The following is a 16,537-nucleotide window of genomic DNA, read 5'->3' on the forward strand; positions in this document are numbered from 1 at the left end:
CCATTCAGTGTACTTATTTTTGAAACATTGCTGTTTGTACACGTCTTTTTTTACCTTCAGGGTGGGGACGTGCCTCTATTTGATCACAAACAACACATACACAGAGTGCTTTTACAGGCCAAAGTGGAGAAAAATGAAGCTTGGTTTCGTCTTTTAAATGCTCCTCAGGGGATCTTGGGCTCTTACCTTCCAGCAGAGGGTCTACTCAGAAGCTCATCAGTTGTAGGGTTTCCTCAGAGGGGAGATATTTTCTTTATAAATTAACTTGCGAGACTGTCAGCCTGTTTGTGTGTGTGTGACTAGTGGAACCACCTCACCAGAACGAATGAGTGAGCAAGCCATTGACTCCCACACACTTTATACAGTAGGGATGAATCAATTGAGAAGGAGGCTGTGAGGAAATCATCCGATTATAATTCACCATATGATCCGAAGAGGTAAAACTAAATACTCGTGCATCTAAGCTTAAACATTAAAGCCCCAAACCACTCGTCCTGCACGCTGCACCGTAAATTAAACTCAGCCAAACAGTCAGTCGAGCAGAACCGAGCTCCTAAAAACATAGCTCATGTGCCACTGTATGCTAATTAAATAGTACTCCAGGCAGTTTTAAGTGTTGCCATTAATTTTACACGCGTTCATTAATGACCACACAGGAGGAGTGAAAAAAAAAAAGGGGGCAATAAGTATTGCTTTAAATGAGCCACGTCTGTCCATTTCATGATGAAATAATGGTCAAGAAATATTTGCTTGGGAATGGGGGGAATAAAATCTAGGTTATCGTATCTGCCGTGGAAATTTCAATTCGGCGGAGATTTTAGTTTGCTTCGGATTAGCCCTATTCCACCTGAAAAAAGTCCAGGAGGGAGGAGCTGATGATTATCCGATGACTGCAGCTCCAAAACTGCAGCTCTTGTGAGATGTTCCTGGTCTGCAGTGGTCAGTTTCTATCAAAAGAACTTTGAGAATGGAGATGCTTATTCTACCACAAGGGTGTTGGTGAAGTGAGGTAATGATGTAGGTGAGCTGAGGAGGCCTGGGGTGCAGTCAGCATTCACATTTATCAGGCCAATCAAGATCTTCCACTCCAGACCATGTAAACTATATCTTCATGGTCTACTAGTTCAAAGGGAAAATGTAATGCTACTGCATTACACATGGCTGGAAAAGTCAGGTGTCCCAATACTTTTCTGCATATAGTGTATGAAATGGAGCCATGTTATTGCAAGAACTGCAAGAGCACCATCAAGTGAAAAAGAAAGAGCACAGCACGGTATATTCACAGCCATATTACGCACCTCGTAACAAGCATGCGGCACTGTTAAAGTCATAAAGCTCCGTTTCCGAGAAAGATAAACACGCACTTCGGCTTGCAGAGGAAGATCAACCTTTATTTATTGAAACTGCTTGCATACAAAATATATTGCACTATAACCAAACAATGTCAACATAAAACCCAATCTGTCTTGCTATTTATGTACAAAGAAATTCTTACCCAAAGTGCAGTAACATACAAGGTCAGTCTACTTGGTTCAGTATCTACAGCTTTTCTTGTTTATTAATGTTTTTTTTTCCTGTCTGATGAATTTTTTTTTCCTATTGTAACATTGATTATTTATTATTATTACAGCCTACAATATGAGCGAGAGAGAAATGTGTATTTTTTTTGGAAATTTCGCTGTTTCTGTAAACTCATACAGTCTAAAAAATAAATAATTAGAAAACAGTCTGTTTGGCAACATTTTCTGAACAGTGTTTTTTTTTTTATTTTTTATGTTTTATTAAATACACTTTGCATTAACAGACTGTTACAGATTGAGCCTTGTACGAGTTTTGCGTCAAAGAGACTGAAAAGGAGCTCTTCACCGCTGATAACTCACTTTCTCTGGATGGAGTCCTGCGGAAGTGAGCGAGTTCCCTGTTTTAACACACCTACTGCTTGGGTCATTCACTCTTAACCCCACCACCACCATCATCACCACCATATTAACGCTTTCATATTAATAGGACACATTTGTATTAATAATAAGAATAATGGTGACACTATTACTAATTACACCATCACCAAAATTAATCGTAAAATCTGAGATCAAGGAGTCATCAAACAAACAGAAATAAAGTATTTGAGCTTAGAGGCTTCTAATTTTTTTTATTTTTTGTAATATCACCATTATTACTACTACTACTATAATTATAATAGTAAGAGTTATAATTCTGGAAATGAGTTAGTACTAATCATATTCTAGACTTCACTAGCTAATGTTTAAAACTGTTCTATAAATGCATTAGTCCTGAAAGGCCATGCATTATAATTTTCTTTTTTTTTCCCGTTACCACGACCAAATTTTTCCACGATCTCGACTTATTGTTTCTGCGTATTGTTTCTCGTCCTTCATTTTTCTGCGCATTTGGCATAAGAGCACGTTCTAGAGGCGGCACCATGGATAATAACAGCCGTGCGACGATGCTGCCTCTAGAACGTGAGCTGATGCCAAATACGCGCAAAAGCAAAGTGCTGACCGTGGAGAAAATGAAGTCGTGATCGCGACAAAACAACTGGTGTTGAGATCGCGAGGAAATTGAGTCACGATCAAGAAAACTAGAACATGCATGGCCTCTTAGAGGACTTGAAGGCGCTCCAGTATTTAAACCTGACCACTGTCTAATAATTAGCGGCCGGTCTATAGGTTTTTAAGCGGATAGAAGTCAAACTACGAAGCATTTCCTGCAAACTAATGCCGAACCTACACACACACACACACACACAAACCCCTACGTTAATGTTTGCGAGTGAAAAATACTAAAAGGAACAAAAAGTTCAAGTAGCCTTGATGGTACCAAAGCAGTTAGGAGAAGATGGTCTGGGGACTTTACTGCTGAAGGTGAGCATCTGTATCTTGTTATACAACAGTGCAGCGAGTTTACGAGCAGTTTTTTTAGTAGGTGTGTTAAATACAAGAAAAACGACACAGTATTGGATATCCATCATCACAGGACAATGTAGTTCATCCTGCCCTAATTGCAGTCTCTCCAAACGTTGCCCATTTGAGCCAAACAAGTTGTAATAACGGCTCAATTTTTTCAATAAAATTCGCTGATGTCGACCGCCTCGCAACCGGCATTTAGACACTTAGTCTCGTTTGTCGCAGGACGTCGATTCAGGCAAATCGGATCGAGATTTATGCTGCAACAAGTAGGGCTGAATTATCGTCACTGGGAAGGAGATGCTCTAGCAGGAAATAGCAGGTATATAAAAAAAAAAAAAAGAAAAAAAACTTACGGCTGTACAGAGAGGAGAAAAGGACTACTAGGGTTAGCGTCACAGTAGAGTTTCCCAAAAAAAAAAAAATAGAAAGAGGGAAAAAAAAGGGGGAAAAGATCTGGTCTTAACCTCTAAACTAAACGGGGAAAAAAAAAGAAAAAAAAGAAAATGCACAAGCACAGATCAGGTAACACGGCTTTTACACTGAACTCAACGTTTCACACCTCCTTCATTTTCCTCCCTAAGCGAAAAAAGTACAGCAGAAACGAGAAAGATCGTTGCGTCCGTTACGACGTGGGTGTAAGCGCGATTCGCCGGTCTCGTTACGAGTGTCTGTCAAACCCCCCCCCCTTTAAAACGACGTAGTTGCCGAAGGAACACTAAAAAAAAATAAAAATAATAAGTGCACACTTGAAATGTTCGATCGTTAAACTTCAAAATAACAGCGGGCGTCACGTACGATACGCCGTTATTCGAGAACGAAGCTTTTACAGCAATATCTGATCAGTGCTTTTTTTTTTTTGTTAGTTTTTTTTTTTGTTTTTTTTACACCTGAACATGAAAGTGAAGTAAACACACAAAGAGTCTGAGGGGGCGGAGTTTATGGGGGAGTGACAGGACGTGGCTTGGGATAAAGTTCATCTACTCCCTGTAAGCATCGCTTTTGAAAGTTTGGATGGTACTAGAAAGCAACCCCCAAAAAATAAAACAAATATATATTTTACTTTGTTACTCGGGATGTTTTTTACCTTTACGTGGAGTCGAAAGGAAGAAAAGGTGAAAAAAAAAAAACGTGTTGCCCTTAAGATGTACCAAAAAAACACCACATGTGAAGTACTGTACATGCACCATGGTTTATTTTTACTGACTGGCTGAGATAATGCAGAATCCATGTCGTCTTCCCTGATTTAGAGATCCAAATTCAGAAACTATCCCACTACTTAAAGGCACAGATCATCTAAAATTATGTCTATTAGTCAAAACTTTTTTTTGTTTGTTTTTTTTTTTTTTTTTTAAATGGAACCTCATCATAATGGGCTCTATAACAACCAGACACAGAACAGTAGGGGAAAGAAAACTGCCACGAGAGATGGCACATATATTTGAATCAAATCCGATGTCCCCCTGATGTGAAAAAAAGAAAAGAAAAAAAAAATCAAAAACACACTTTTTTTTGTTGGTTTTTTAACACACCCACATCTTCGTTAGTTGCCTAGAAAGTCGATTACAAAACCTCCGATTTAGAGACTGACACCTCTAATCAACGTGACTACAAAATTCTGAGACAGCAGAGACGATTTTGTCTAGTACCCCCGTTAACGGTTACAAAATGTGCTTGATGTCATGTCTTTTTTTTTTTTGTTTGTTTTTTTCCTTAAGCCCTACTGACCTGGTTCTCTTTGGCCTAATGTGTCTCTAATGAAAGAAGCTTCTGGAACGGTGGAGGTGTTTGGGAGATTAGACATGAGGGGGGTTGGGGGATTTTCGATTACGACACGCCGTTCATGACGACCTGGCTGTCTTGCCCTTCTTGCTTCTCTTTTTTTATCCCTCGCTCCTTGATGTTTCTCTGTCGGGGGCCGCTGGGGTCGCCGCTGGGCCCCTGAGGGCCTCGGCTGGCGTGGACGCTCCTCTCGTTATTGCTGTCGACACGAATCTGAAGAGATAACGGGCACAGATTTTATTCACTTTGACACTTCATTTCACTTTAAATCTTTAAATATTCCCAATAAGTTTTTTTTATTGATTATATAGTTTCCAGACATAAGGACAAAGAGACAGTAATCCTGACACAAATCAAGATATTTTTTTTATTTGATACTGGATTAAAAATTTATAATTAATAAAAAAAAAAAAACATGTAAAATAGTAAAAACTTTTGCGCAAATATAAAACATTTTAATAAATGTAATTTTAATGCTTTGGACTAAAGCCATTCAAAAGGTGACAATTTTGTGCAGACGCAACCTGGAAAAACTATGGGTATGAATTTGTAACGAAAGTCCGAAACTATCGGTGCCGATGAATCTGTCGACCTCTATAAAGCAGAGCCTCTGCGTCGACCCTGTAGCTGAACATCTTCCTGCAAATAACATCCTAAAGTATTTTATTCCTCTTATACTACAGATATTCACAGTTCTTTCCACAGAGCCAAAAAAAAGGGAGTGGAGCAGGACGTTATCCAACTGTTTACATAAGCCTTTTCCAAACACAACACAACACTTCACAGCACACTTTACACGCCGATCACGCTGAGACAGAGGCTCAATGGAGCACCGGTAAGAGGAAAACAGATCCAATCCGAGTGCATGTTCTGGTACTTCAGAAATTGCCAAAGAGGATTTCTCTTTCTTTTTTTTTTTTTAAACAGTTTTTTATATTCAATATTAAAAGAACACTCATTAAACAAGTTAGATTCTGTTATCAATTATGATATAGGATCTTGTCATGTTATATATGCGTCTTCCTACATAAAGACTATAAAAACAACATACTGCAACCAGTGCAACAATTCCATAAAAGCAGCACAGATTTTAAAGATTGTAAACTAAATCGACACCTGCTGACCAATCAGAACTGAGCATTTCCCAGCACTTATGCATTTTAGAATATACTCCAGATGTTCATAGAACAGTAAACTTTCCACACTAAAGAAAGTCCACACCGCATGAAACAGAAATGGCTCACCTGATCGGTCATGCAATGATCTTTAAAAATATCAAACAGATTTTGATTTTCCAACAGAGAAACAGTAGACTGATACCTGTAGTGAATCCTCCTGCAGCCTCGGCTTGGAATCTCTGGCGTTCCGGGGACGTGACTCGCTCCAGTGTACGTCCTCACCTCAATTAAAACACGATACACAATAAATATAACATTTCAGCACCATACGTATAATCAGACAATAAGAAAACACACTCCTAAAACACTTTCACTATATTTATTAAATCTTTGATCCAAATTGTGCACGCACAAACACACACACCTGGAATAATTCACTGATTAGTGTATTCCATTGTCAAGAAACATAAATAATTTACAGAATGAATGCATTTTATTTATATTACTTACTCACACATTTTGTTGTTGTACAATAAACACGTTTTATTTGTTTGAATGGGTTCTAAAGGGCTGGGACATTTCAGGTGAAAGGTTCAATTGGAAGTGGGGAATTTTTGGAATTCATGGGAATATATATTAGAATTATTTAGAAATTTGTGGAAATGTATATAAACTATTAGATACAAACACATTGAAACATTTTGTTTGATCATAAGCAGACATGCATCTTAACTTATATTTTTAAATGACATTTTTGACTTTGATTTAATTGTTAATATTACAATAGCTTACGCACAGCACAAGGAAGTTTAAAACGTTATGTAATTTACATGATATACTCAAGATGGACATTATTTTGTGTGCAGGATTTGGGAAATGATGTGTGAATGATGAACTGCACTGTGCATGTAGGGGGTTTGGCCTCAGTAACCCTGCAGTAAGTGTGTTATGTGCATGTGATTAATAAATGTGCACGGTAGAAATTCAACCAAAATGGCATTAACAAAAATTATACTGTCAGATTTTTTCCCCAACTACATACGTTTCCTGTTATAGGCTAACCTGCAATTTTGTAAATTCCCAGTTTATTACCTTATTACATTAATTCCCATGGAAAATTTCCAGTCTTTATTTAACAACCCTCCTCACATTTGTTAGTTTATTGTTTTTGAATGCCATGCCAGCATTTTCTAATCACATGGTAAGGTGTTTTCTAGAAATTCATGTTAATATGTTTCTATAGTAACAGCCGACACAGGACTTACATAAAGGATGCTAATGTATTTGGAAAAAGTCAGCTAGTTTTTCCCCTGGTTGTGTCTCAGAAGGTCTGCTGTCATTATACAATACAAGAGCGGCCTCTAGAGGCGAGTCACTGACACCACGTACTGTTTGTGGTCACACGCTTTCTGATGCATACTCGCTGGACACCATGCACACCAGCTCCACTTTCTCCATTATAATATTAAGATATCGGCTTCTTATCGTTGAATATTGAAAAAAGAACTCGAGTTTTCATTGTTAATTAAGTTAAAAATAATGTTTTATTTGAAATGTCTTTTTTTTGTATTCTTCATTTTGGATGTAACTTACTTTTTGTTTCAGTTTGAAGGTCTCATTTTGCTCAATATTTGTTAATATAACTAAGATATCTATAATTATTTCATGATCACTTTTGTGTAGTGAACTACTATTTGAAATTTTTTTGTTGTTTTACAGTATTCATAAAAAAAAAAAAATAATAATAATATAATTATATTATAGTTATCGGCAAGTACGATCCAAACAAGCTATCGGTAAAGTAAAATCCATTATCGGTTGAACTCTTGTTGATTCTCTAATTCACAAAAAAATGAGAAATACATATACCTGTTACTGCAAATACATTTCTGGTGCTAAATGAAAATCAGGGGAGTTCTAGAAGTGGAATTTACCTTTGTAACCGCCTCCTCTTCCTCGTCCTCCTCGTCCTCGACCGCTAGCGCCCCCCCTCTTCCGGCCTTCTGGGGCTCGTTTGGGGTAACCCACAGATTCTTCATCGGTGGGGGCCAGAGACCAGTCGCTCAGCTCGTCTCTGTGGTCGGATTCAGTCTCGGATGCGTTCGACGCTTCAGAATTGGTGCCTTAAGAAAAAATTGCACCAAAGACAGACTTTCGAATAACGGAAGGCATTAACAGTCTACGTTAGATTAGACTTTCTGAGCAGAAGCCTTTCAAACGGCAGTCATAAAGATGCTAATGTTCCACAACTAAACATAATGACGTACGTTAATCATTAAAGCTCACACTAATGTTTATTCAGGGAATATCTAACGATAAAATACACCAGTTAGTTGCATTTTAACTGCAGCATAAAAGTGTCATCCAACTAAATGAAATTAAAAGGAACGTTTTACTTCTGCTACAGTAGTTTTTAATTCACTGTAAAACACTTTAAACTAAGAAACCATGAAACACCCATGTTATATTTATAGCATTTGGCAAAAGTCCTTGTCCAGTGTGGCTTGCAATTATCACATTTATACGACTGAGCAGCTGAGAATTAAGGGCCATGCTCATGGGCCCAATAATACAAGCTTGGTGGTGCTGGGATTTGATCAGAAGTGCAACTTTTTGACTGCTACCGCTTCCCACCTACCACTAATCAATCATTGTAAAAAAAATGTGTGCACTGTCATTAAAATCACATCTCAGGACACAAAACGCCTAAAACATCGAGGGTTATTTCATGAATTCCTACAAATCAGGATTTCTTTGTGATTGTAAAAATATTTAAAAATGCTTTTTATTAAAAACTGCACAAATAAAAAGAGTTGACGAGGTAGGCGTACCAGAGGCAAACGTAGGTCCTCGTCGTCCTCGCCCCCCGCGACCGTACGGCTTGCCCCCTCGGGGATGTCCCATGCCGTTGTCAGAGCTGAAAGTTTTTTCCTTCTCCGGTCGGCCTGATGGAGCTCTGGGGCCTCCGCCAATCTGCCGTAGCTGCTCGTCGATCTGAAGCCTCTCCATCCGCAACTGATCAACTTCCTGAATACAAAAGAAAAGAAATAAAATCGCGTGTGCATAACTACTATTTGCATAACTGTCGGGAAAATTTGACTAATCTTCCCTGTGAGGAAAAAACCTTGTATGTAAATATTTATTATAAAAACAGCTTTACAGGAGTTAAGTTTTTAGGGGTGGTGTATCAACGCATCTCTTTTTAGCAGCAGCATCACTATGCAGTAGAGGTCGGAACCGATGAATCGGCACCGATAGTTGATTGCTGAATGGCAATAATCCATACTGATAGTTTTTCCGGGTTGCGTTACACAGTACGAGATCGGCCTCTAGAGGCGAATCACTGACTGCTGATTATGTGCCGTTTATATAAAGCGTCTTTTTTTTTATATTATAATTATAATATCTAATTTTAATATATATATAATATAATTAATATATTCACACATTATATATCAGCATATTTTCATTATTAGAAAATAAAAGTTTAGTAATATTTTACATTCTGTAATTCTTTTTTTTTTCCCCCCTCTCTTTTTTTTTTTTAAATGCAGTATCCATTTAAAAAATGTTTTCATCGGATATCGGCACGTACGATCCGACCTAGCTATCAGAATGGGTCAAATCCACTATCGGTTTATTTCTACTACGCAGTATTGGTTACGCAGATAAATTGACTAATACACTTGCTAGTCGCCATCTCTCACAGGTGCTACAGCTCTATTTCCTCTCATAGCCACAGGAAAGCATGCAGAAAAAAAACTGAAAAGAAGGCTGACCTTCAGATAGTTGAGATGGTAGTCAAGCAGTAGGCGTGCGTTCGAGATGCTTTCTTTAGTCCCGACAAAAACAAACGGCACCATGCCCTTTAATCCGATGCAGGATTCGATTAGCGTTGCATAAGTAAAGAAATAATAACAAAACAATCATTAATCACAAAGCCATCCGAGCGCATCATATACATATACACACACACACACACACACACACACACACACACACACTTCACTTTACTTTACTTTACTTTACTAGAGGACACGTTCCTTTCCCATCCCTACTCACACAATGGTTCAGAAACACAAACTGACCTCCTCCAAAGGAGAGGATTTCTTCTCGTTTTCCGGTTCCACTCTCACACGGACGACTCCGGACTTGTCCACGACTTCCTGAATCAGCTTCCCGCTCTTCCCGATGACTTTTCCTGATTGAGGGGAAACAATACAATATAACCAATAACCAAATGAGAAACACATTTTTTTTTTTTTTTACTTATTTTGTCAACACTGATGAAATTCTTTTCTTCTGGAAGATACCAAATACTCTTCTTAGTGATGCTTTTTATTTCGTGTACGGCCAATTTCCCCTTTGCTTCGTTCCAGTGCACAAAACCAGCTCTATGAAGAGATCATTTAGAGTGGAAGATCTTAGATGGTAAGATAGAAAAGCTCTGACCTCAACCTAATTGAACACCTTTGGGATGAATGTGAAGGCTGACTGCACCCCAGGCCTCCTCACCTCACCTACATTACTACCTGACTTCTAACACCCTCAGAGCTGAATGAACACAGGGCTCCAGTGGAACATCTTCCCAGAAGAGTGGAGGTTTTTATAAGAGCAAACAGGGAATAAATGTGGACTGGCAAACACACCAACCGTATGCTCAGGTGTCCACATGCCTTTGAACATGGTGCTTCAACTTATGTTTATAAATCCAGTAGATGACTGCTTGTTTGGTCTTTACCTACTAAATTCCTGGGTACCCTGATAACATCTTCTGAAAACTCCAGGTAACTCCTGGCTTTGCGCACAGCCTCCTGGTCCTGCAATCACACACACCATAGAGTTTAAACCATTCACAAATCACCAGCAGTTTATAAGCAGCATTGAAGAAGCAGATCTGCAGCGTACCTCTCCATAGATGTGAAAGGTGCACGTCTCTTCGTCAAGGTCAATGTTGGTGACCCCAGGAACTTTGCGAGCCTGTTGGATGTTGGCCCCGTGGGTGCCGATGGCCAAACCCATCAGATCGTCGCGCACCACGAATTGCTCGTGGAACCTCGACGCTAACTGACGGGAGCTCTGCAAAAAGACGAGGACGTGACCGTGAACCGAATATAAACACAACATCTTTATCCCGTTTTGGTTACAGTTTGTTTTTTATTATTTGAAAAGTCAACGGTGATTAGGAACGCCGAAACGGTCTTCGCACGACCTTCGGTTTTCCTGGGGGAGAAATACGTGGTACTGTAGAGGTCATATTCCTTTACTCCATTAATATTAGAACAATTAGAAAGCAAGTCTTTTTTTTTTCCCCTTTCACCTTAAAAGGTAAGCACCTGGAATTCAACAGATGTTGGAATCTAATACTCCATTGTTACCTTTGGTAAATAATTGGTGATGTGTTTCACCATTTCTCCTCCCCTCAAACATCGGATACATGGCATCAAGGAGGAATAGATCTTGCACCCAAGTTCTCATAAATAATAAAAAAAAATGGCTCAATGACTAGAAGGTCAAGCTTTTGATAGGACAATTTTAAGATTGGTACCCTGACCTCAAATCTGCTGAAAATCTGTTCCAAAAAAAGAGCTGAGGAGGAGAATCCACAAGAGGGGAATCTGGATTCTGCATTAAGGAGTGAGAGCAAATTCTCTCAACCTGTATTCTCCAACCTCATCAATGATTAGAGGAAATCGAGTGTTTTACAGCATAAAGGTCTAATGGTGCCAATGATTGCGAGACACTGCCTTTTATTTACTTCAGTTAAAAGTAATTATATTATTGCGAATACGTCTGGTGAAATGATCAGTTTTATTCATCTCTTGCACCTGATAGTGGGTTTGATATATTAGGCAGCAAGTGAACATCTTTTCCTTAAAGTTGATGTTAAAAGCAGGAAAAATAGACGACTGGGTCAGAGCATCTCCACAACGGGATGTTCCTGGTCTGCAGTGGTCAGTATCTATCAAAAGTGGTCCAAAGAAGGAACAGTGGTGAACCGGCGACAGGGTCGTGGGCGGCCGAGGCTCATTGACGCACGTTCGTGTGGTCCAATCCAACAGACGAGCTTCTATACAGGGTTTCTGCGGGTTTCACTAAATCAAATCAAACCATTAGGTATAAAATTTAAAACCTATCCCCCCCCCTACACACACACACACACACACACACACACACACACACACACACACACACACACACACACACACACACACACACTTTGTCAGCAACTGCTGTATCACCAGAACTGACAAATACAATCTGTTTTATATCTGTGGTATGACCCAAGAGAGATTTGTGCCAATAACAGAAAGCTGATTGGCTGTTCGCATGTTGGTTTCGTTTGTAGTCGTTATATTTGGACTGGCGAAAGGAAGAACTACAAGACCACAAAAACAAACGGAAAACATTCTAAAGCGCATTTCATGAGCATTAGAGGCAGCGTTACATGGACATTGGAATATTAAGAATTGTTTTAAAACAATTTAAGACTTTTTATGGCCTGAAATTTTGCTCTTTTACATTTAAGCCTTTTTTTCTTTTATCCACAGAAACTCTGGGACTGTTTTGGCAGCATAAGGGGGAACAACACAATATTATAGCAATAGCTATATTGCAAAATCTTTCCAAATCTTTTTTGATTTGAAGAAGGGGTACAGGTCAGTGAGGAGATATTGGGCAACTTTTTTGCCTCGTTGCTCCTTCAAAAATAGGAGGTAATAAATCATTAGAAATGTTTGAATACATGCAAACAAAAGCATGTATTTACAAATGTATTCATTTTTTTTTAAGATGCAAATTTAAACGTATTCTGGGCGCAACTTCAAATTTCTTTCAAAGGGTTTCATGTTAACAAAAGGGATCAAAACTTTAATATTTCATAATAAACAAAACAGTTGCTAATCTTTATTTGCTCTGACGCGCCTCTAAACCCCCCCCTGTGCACCGGAGTGGAAGCCGGTTCTGCCTCCGGGTGCATTTAAGGCTCGGTCTGGAATGCAACAGCTGTGCATCGGCTCAACATACGAGATAGCGAAACCCTCTTGCTCTTGTTAAATATAGACCTTGAAGTGCCACACAGCAGATTTGCAGGCCACAATCCCATCATTACGTTACCGACTCCATTCGCAAGCCGCAGGAACAGATTTAGCAGCGAGATTCGATTGCACTGCGGGCGCTCGCTGCCCGGGCGGACAGAGAGGACGTGCGGAACGCAGGATAATGCCTGGGTGTGTTAGAACCCGTACCTCCAGCTGCCTGCTGGCCTCTTCGTTCCTTAGCATGAGGGACATTTTGGTGCGCAGGCTCCTGAAGTGCATGTCTGTGAGCATCGTCGCCCGTTTAGCAGTCACCTCGTTGACGGACTGGAATGTATAAAAAAAAAAAAAAAAGTGTTGAAATATAAAATGATCAAAAAATGACTCAAGCGCTGAGTCGAGGTTTTTGACTCACCAGAATGACTAGCTGCTTCTTATCGGAGTCATACGTGACGTTGAATGCTCCCACGGCTTTTTTGAAATCCTTGTGAGCCGAGTCTTTTGCACAGCTGTTGACGGAGGGGAAAAAAAAAAGAAAAAGGGAATATACCACAACTTGAGTACAATTAACCTACGATACAATGCACGTGGGGGGAGAAATAGAAATAAAAAAATTTTTTAAAGTAACAAACAAAACGTAATACAAAAATGAATATTTCGTTAAAAGAGATTTAAACTGGTTCGAATTCCCTTTTAATGACACCCTAGTCATAGAGTTCATTACCATGCCACAAATAATCCAATCAGAACTTCTGATCTTTTAGCCAACAGCACTATAAAACCACCTTTTTTCAGAGTAAGTGTTATAGATTAAAAATAGCGCATTAACCGAATCGATGAAATGAGTCAGTGCAATGAATCACGTACATCTGTCGCAAGTCTTCGGGAACGTCCAGTCTGATTTTCAGGAAGTGGGTCTTTGTGGTGGCTTTGTTGGGGTTTATGGGCCGCAGCCTCTCTAACGTGACGATCTCGTTGAGCGTGGCGTCGCAAGCTGCGTATTCGATCACGTAAAACTGAAAGACAAATTCATTATGCAAAACTGATAAAAAAAAATATATATATATACGCTTGAGAAGTTGGAATTCCAGGCAGAACTCGTGCTCACCTCGCCTTTCACCATACGCACTTTGGCTTGCCACCACCCACATGGCTCCTTGTCGTTTGCCCTGGAGTACACCTTCAAACCAAACCGGGAGAGACGAGCAAATTAGAACAGGCAAAGGAAAATAAATAAAACGAACGCAGCGTGATTTCAGATCGTCTTTGACGGCACGTACCTCGACCTCGTCGCTCTCAGTGATCTCTTTCTGAGCCCCAGGAGGAGGAGGGAACCGCACGTCATGAAAAGGGATCTGTCGCTCCGGCTGCCAACTACATCATGGAAAAATGAGGGGGAAAAAAAAAAAAAACATGCTTTAACAGAAATTCAGGAAACAATCGTAGACACTGCATGGGCATTCGAGCATGCAAACAAAGTTAAACATGAAATCAGGGTGTAAGTTTTTGCCAATTACACACTGCAAGTATTATAAAGAATGTATTATAATAATAGACAATGCATAAGGGGTCGTAACGTTCACGGTCACGTGATACTCACTTGTTTTCGAACGCCACAGTGACCGTGTTCTCGTGCACATCCTTCACGAAAGCCTACGAAACAGAAGTCGTCATTTCTCTCAAAATCATAACACAATGCATTATTTTTCACAATAGGAACCTTCACGGAGAACAATATACTGGAATTTACATATGAACTTTACATAGGAATCAAATTTAGGTATTAAAAAAAGGGCCGCTTTTACTCGCGCCGTGACCCGTCTGTAGATCTCAGACGCCCACTCGGCTTTATTTCACCCCACGAACTAGATTTTGACACCTGTTTTATAGTGATATTTCAGATCTTGGTTTTCGCCAGGTCATATTTAAGACAAAGCGAAACGGATATAGGAGATACTGCTTTTTAAAAATTCATACCGCACCTTTAATGGACCAGAAGAACAAACCCGTGTGTGTGTGTGTGTGTGTGTGTGTGTGATGAAGCCCATACATCAGTTATAGGTTGTCTGGAGCATTCAGTATGCATTGGGTGTATTTACAGAAAATATTTTATGGATCAAATATCAATTTAAAATAGCAGGAGCTCGAGAGCACTTGGTTTATTGTATCTGGGAAAAAAAATATATAAATATAAAAGTTATAAGGAAGGGTACAGATCATAGGGTGGAAAGGCAGATCTGAAGTTGTGCTCAAGTTCAGGAATGACAAGGAGGAACCAAATTAGGGGAGATCACAAAAAAAAAAAAAATAATAAACACCCAAATCCCGACAATTTTGTGTTTGAAGGAAACACAGAAGATCTCCAGTAAAGAGTAGTGTAATATATAATCCATCAGGCACACGAATGATGATGATGATGATGATTCAAAGCTGATGTTAGTATTAACAGGCCAACACAAGCCTAGAAAGCAATCCATTTAAAAAGGTCTGATCAGGAAGTCGAACTCCATGGAGCATCTATGGAGAATAAATACGCGAGCAAAAAAACAAACAAAAAAACCAAACCGAAACAACAACAGGCCTCGGGATGAAGATTTTTGGAAGAGCAGCAGCTCAATCCAACCCCTGATCATAATCACATAACATGATCATAACCATAAACATAACCATGATCATGATCATCCAGGCCTAGTGAGGCTCCACAGGCCCGTGCACCGAACATGAATGGATGCATGTCGACCGAGCGATACAAAAGACTAAAAAAAAAAAACCCAAAAAAACAAAAGACATTCATGGACACAGATGGAGGACAAGACGCCTTCACGGAGGAAGGAACCCACCTTGTAGAAAGCCCCGCTCGCGCCCCGCACTTCCACCGCCTGCTCCTCCATGACGCCGATTACACACACACACACACACACACACACACACACACACACACACACACACACACACACACACACACACACACACACACACGTTCTGTTGTGTTTTTTTTTTTTTTGTCGCACTTCCTTCTTGTGTTACCGTGTAACGTCGCCGCACGTCGAGGTTTGACGCCGAAATCGAAAACGAAACATATATACGGAGCGGCTTAAAGCACGAGCGCAGCAGCTGCGCGTGAACGCGTTCGGTGTAAACACACACACATACATACATACATACACACACAGAGAAGCTCCTCTTTAACCCGAGTCACGTGACCGGGGTGTGCGTTCTTACGACTGGCTTCCCCGGATGATAATATATATATATATATATATATATATATATATATATATATATATATATATATATATATATATATATATATATTTATATATAATTGAGCTGAGTGTCCGGAAGTGAACAAAATACGTAATTCACGATGGAAAAAGATGTAGATAAACGGTGTATAATTCTCCTTAAAAAAATTATAAACCGCGTTCTTATTACATTCCAGTTACATTTTTATTCAAGTATAAAAAAATAAAAAAATAAAAAAATATTAATAAATTAGTCGTTTCAGTCATTTTGGATTTGCTTTTCGAATCCCAAAGCAAATCCCTCCAATCAGAGAAGAGATTTGAGTCAATAAATCCCGCCTTTTCCCTCGGATTGGTCCATTCTAACGCTTAAGAGGGGTGGATGTGTGATAGAACAGAACACAGCCCAACTGATTACAGAACTTCATGTA

At 39.4% G+C, this 16,537-nt stretch overlaps 1 protein-coding gene across 1 annotated transcript; it reads right to left on the minus strand.

Annotated features, from left to right (window-relative positions):
- Positions 1-1,370: 1,370 nt before the first annotated feature.
- Positions 1,371-16,082, minus strand: fmr1 (fragile X messenger ribonucleoprotein 1). The gene is made up of 15 exons (XM_083561495.1): positions 15,702-16,082; positions 14,462-14,514; positions 14,142-14,235; positions 13,970-14,041; positions 13,729-13,877; positions 13,277-13,370; positions 13,072-13,188; positions 10,733-10,903; positions 10,566-10,644; positions 9,913-10,025; positions 9,604-9,690; positions 8,656-8,851; positions 7,759-7,947; positions 6,027-6,106; positions 1,371-4,919 (listed from the first exon to the last, which is right to left on the minus strand). Exons 1-15 carry the CDS (start codon positions 15,750-15,752, stop codon positions 4,752-4,754), a joined length of 1,713 nt encoding a protein of 570 aa, XP_083417621.1. The 5' UTR covers positions 15,753-16,082; the 3' UTR covers positions 1,371-4,751.
- Between the last annotated feature and the right edge of the window lie 455 nt (positions 16,083-16,537).

This window comes from Silurus aristotelis, assembly GCF_946808225.1.
Source record: "Silurus aristotelis genome assembly, chromosome: 14".
Taxonomy (NCBI): domain Eukaryota; kingdom Metazoa; phylum Chordata; class Actinopteri; order Siluriformes; family Siluridae; genus Silurus; species Silurus aristotelis.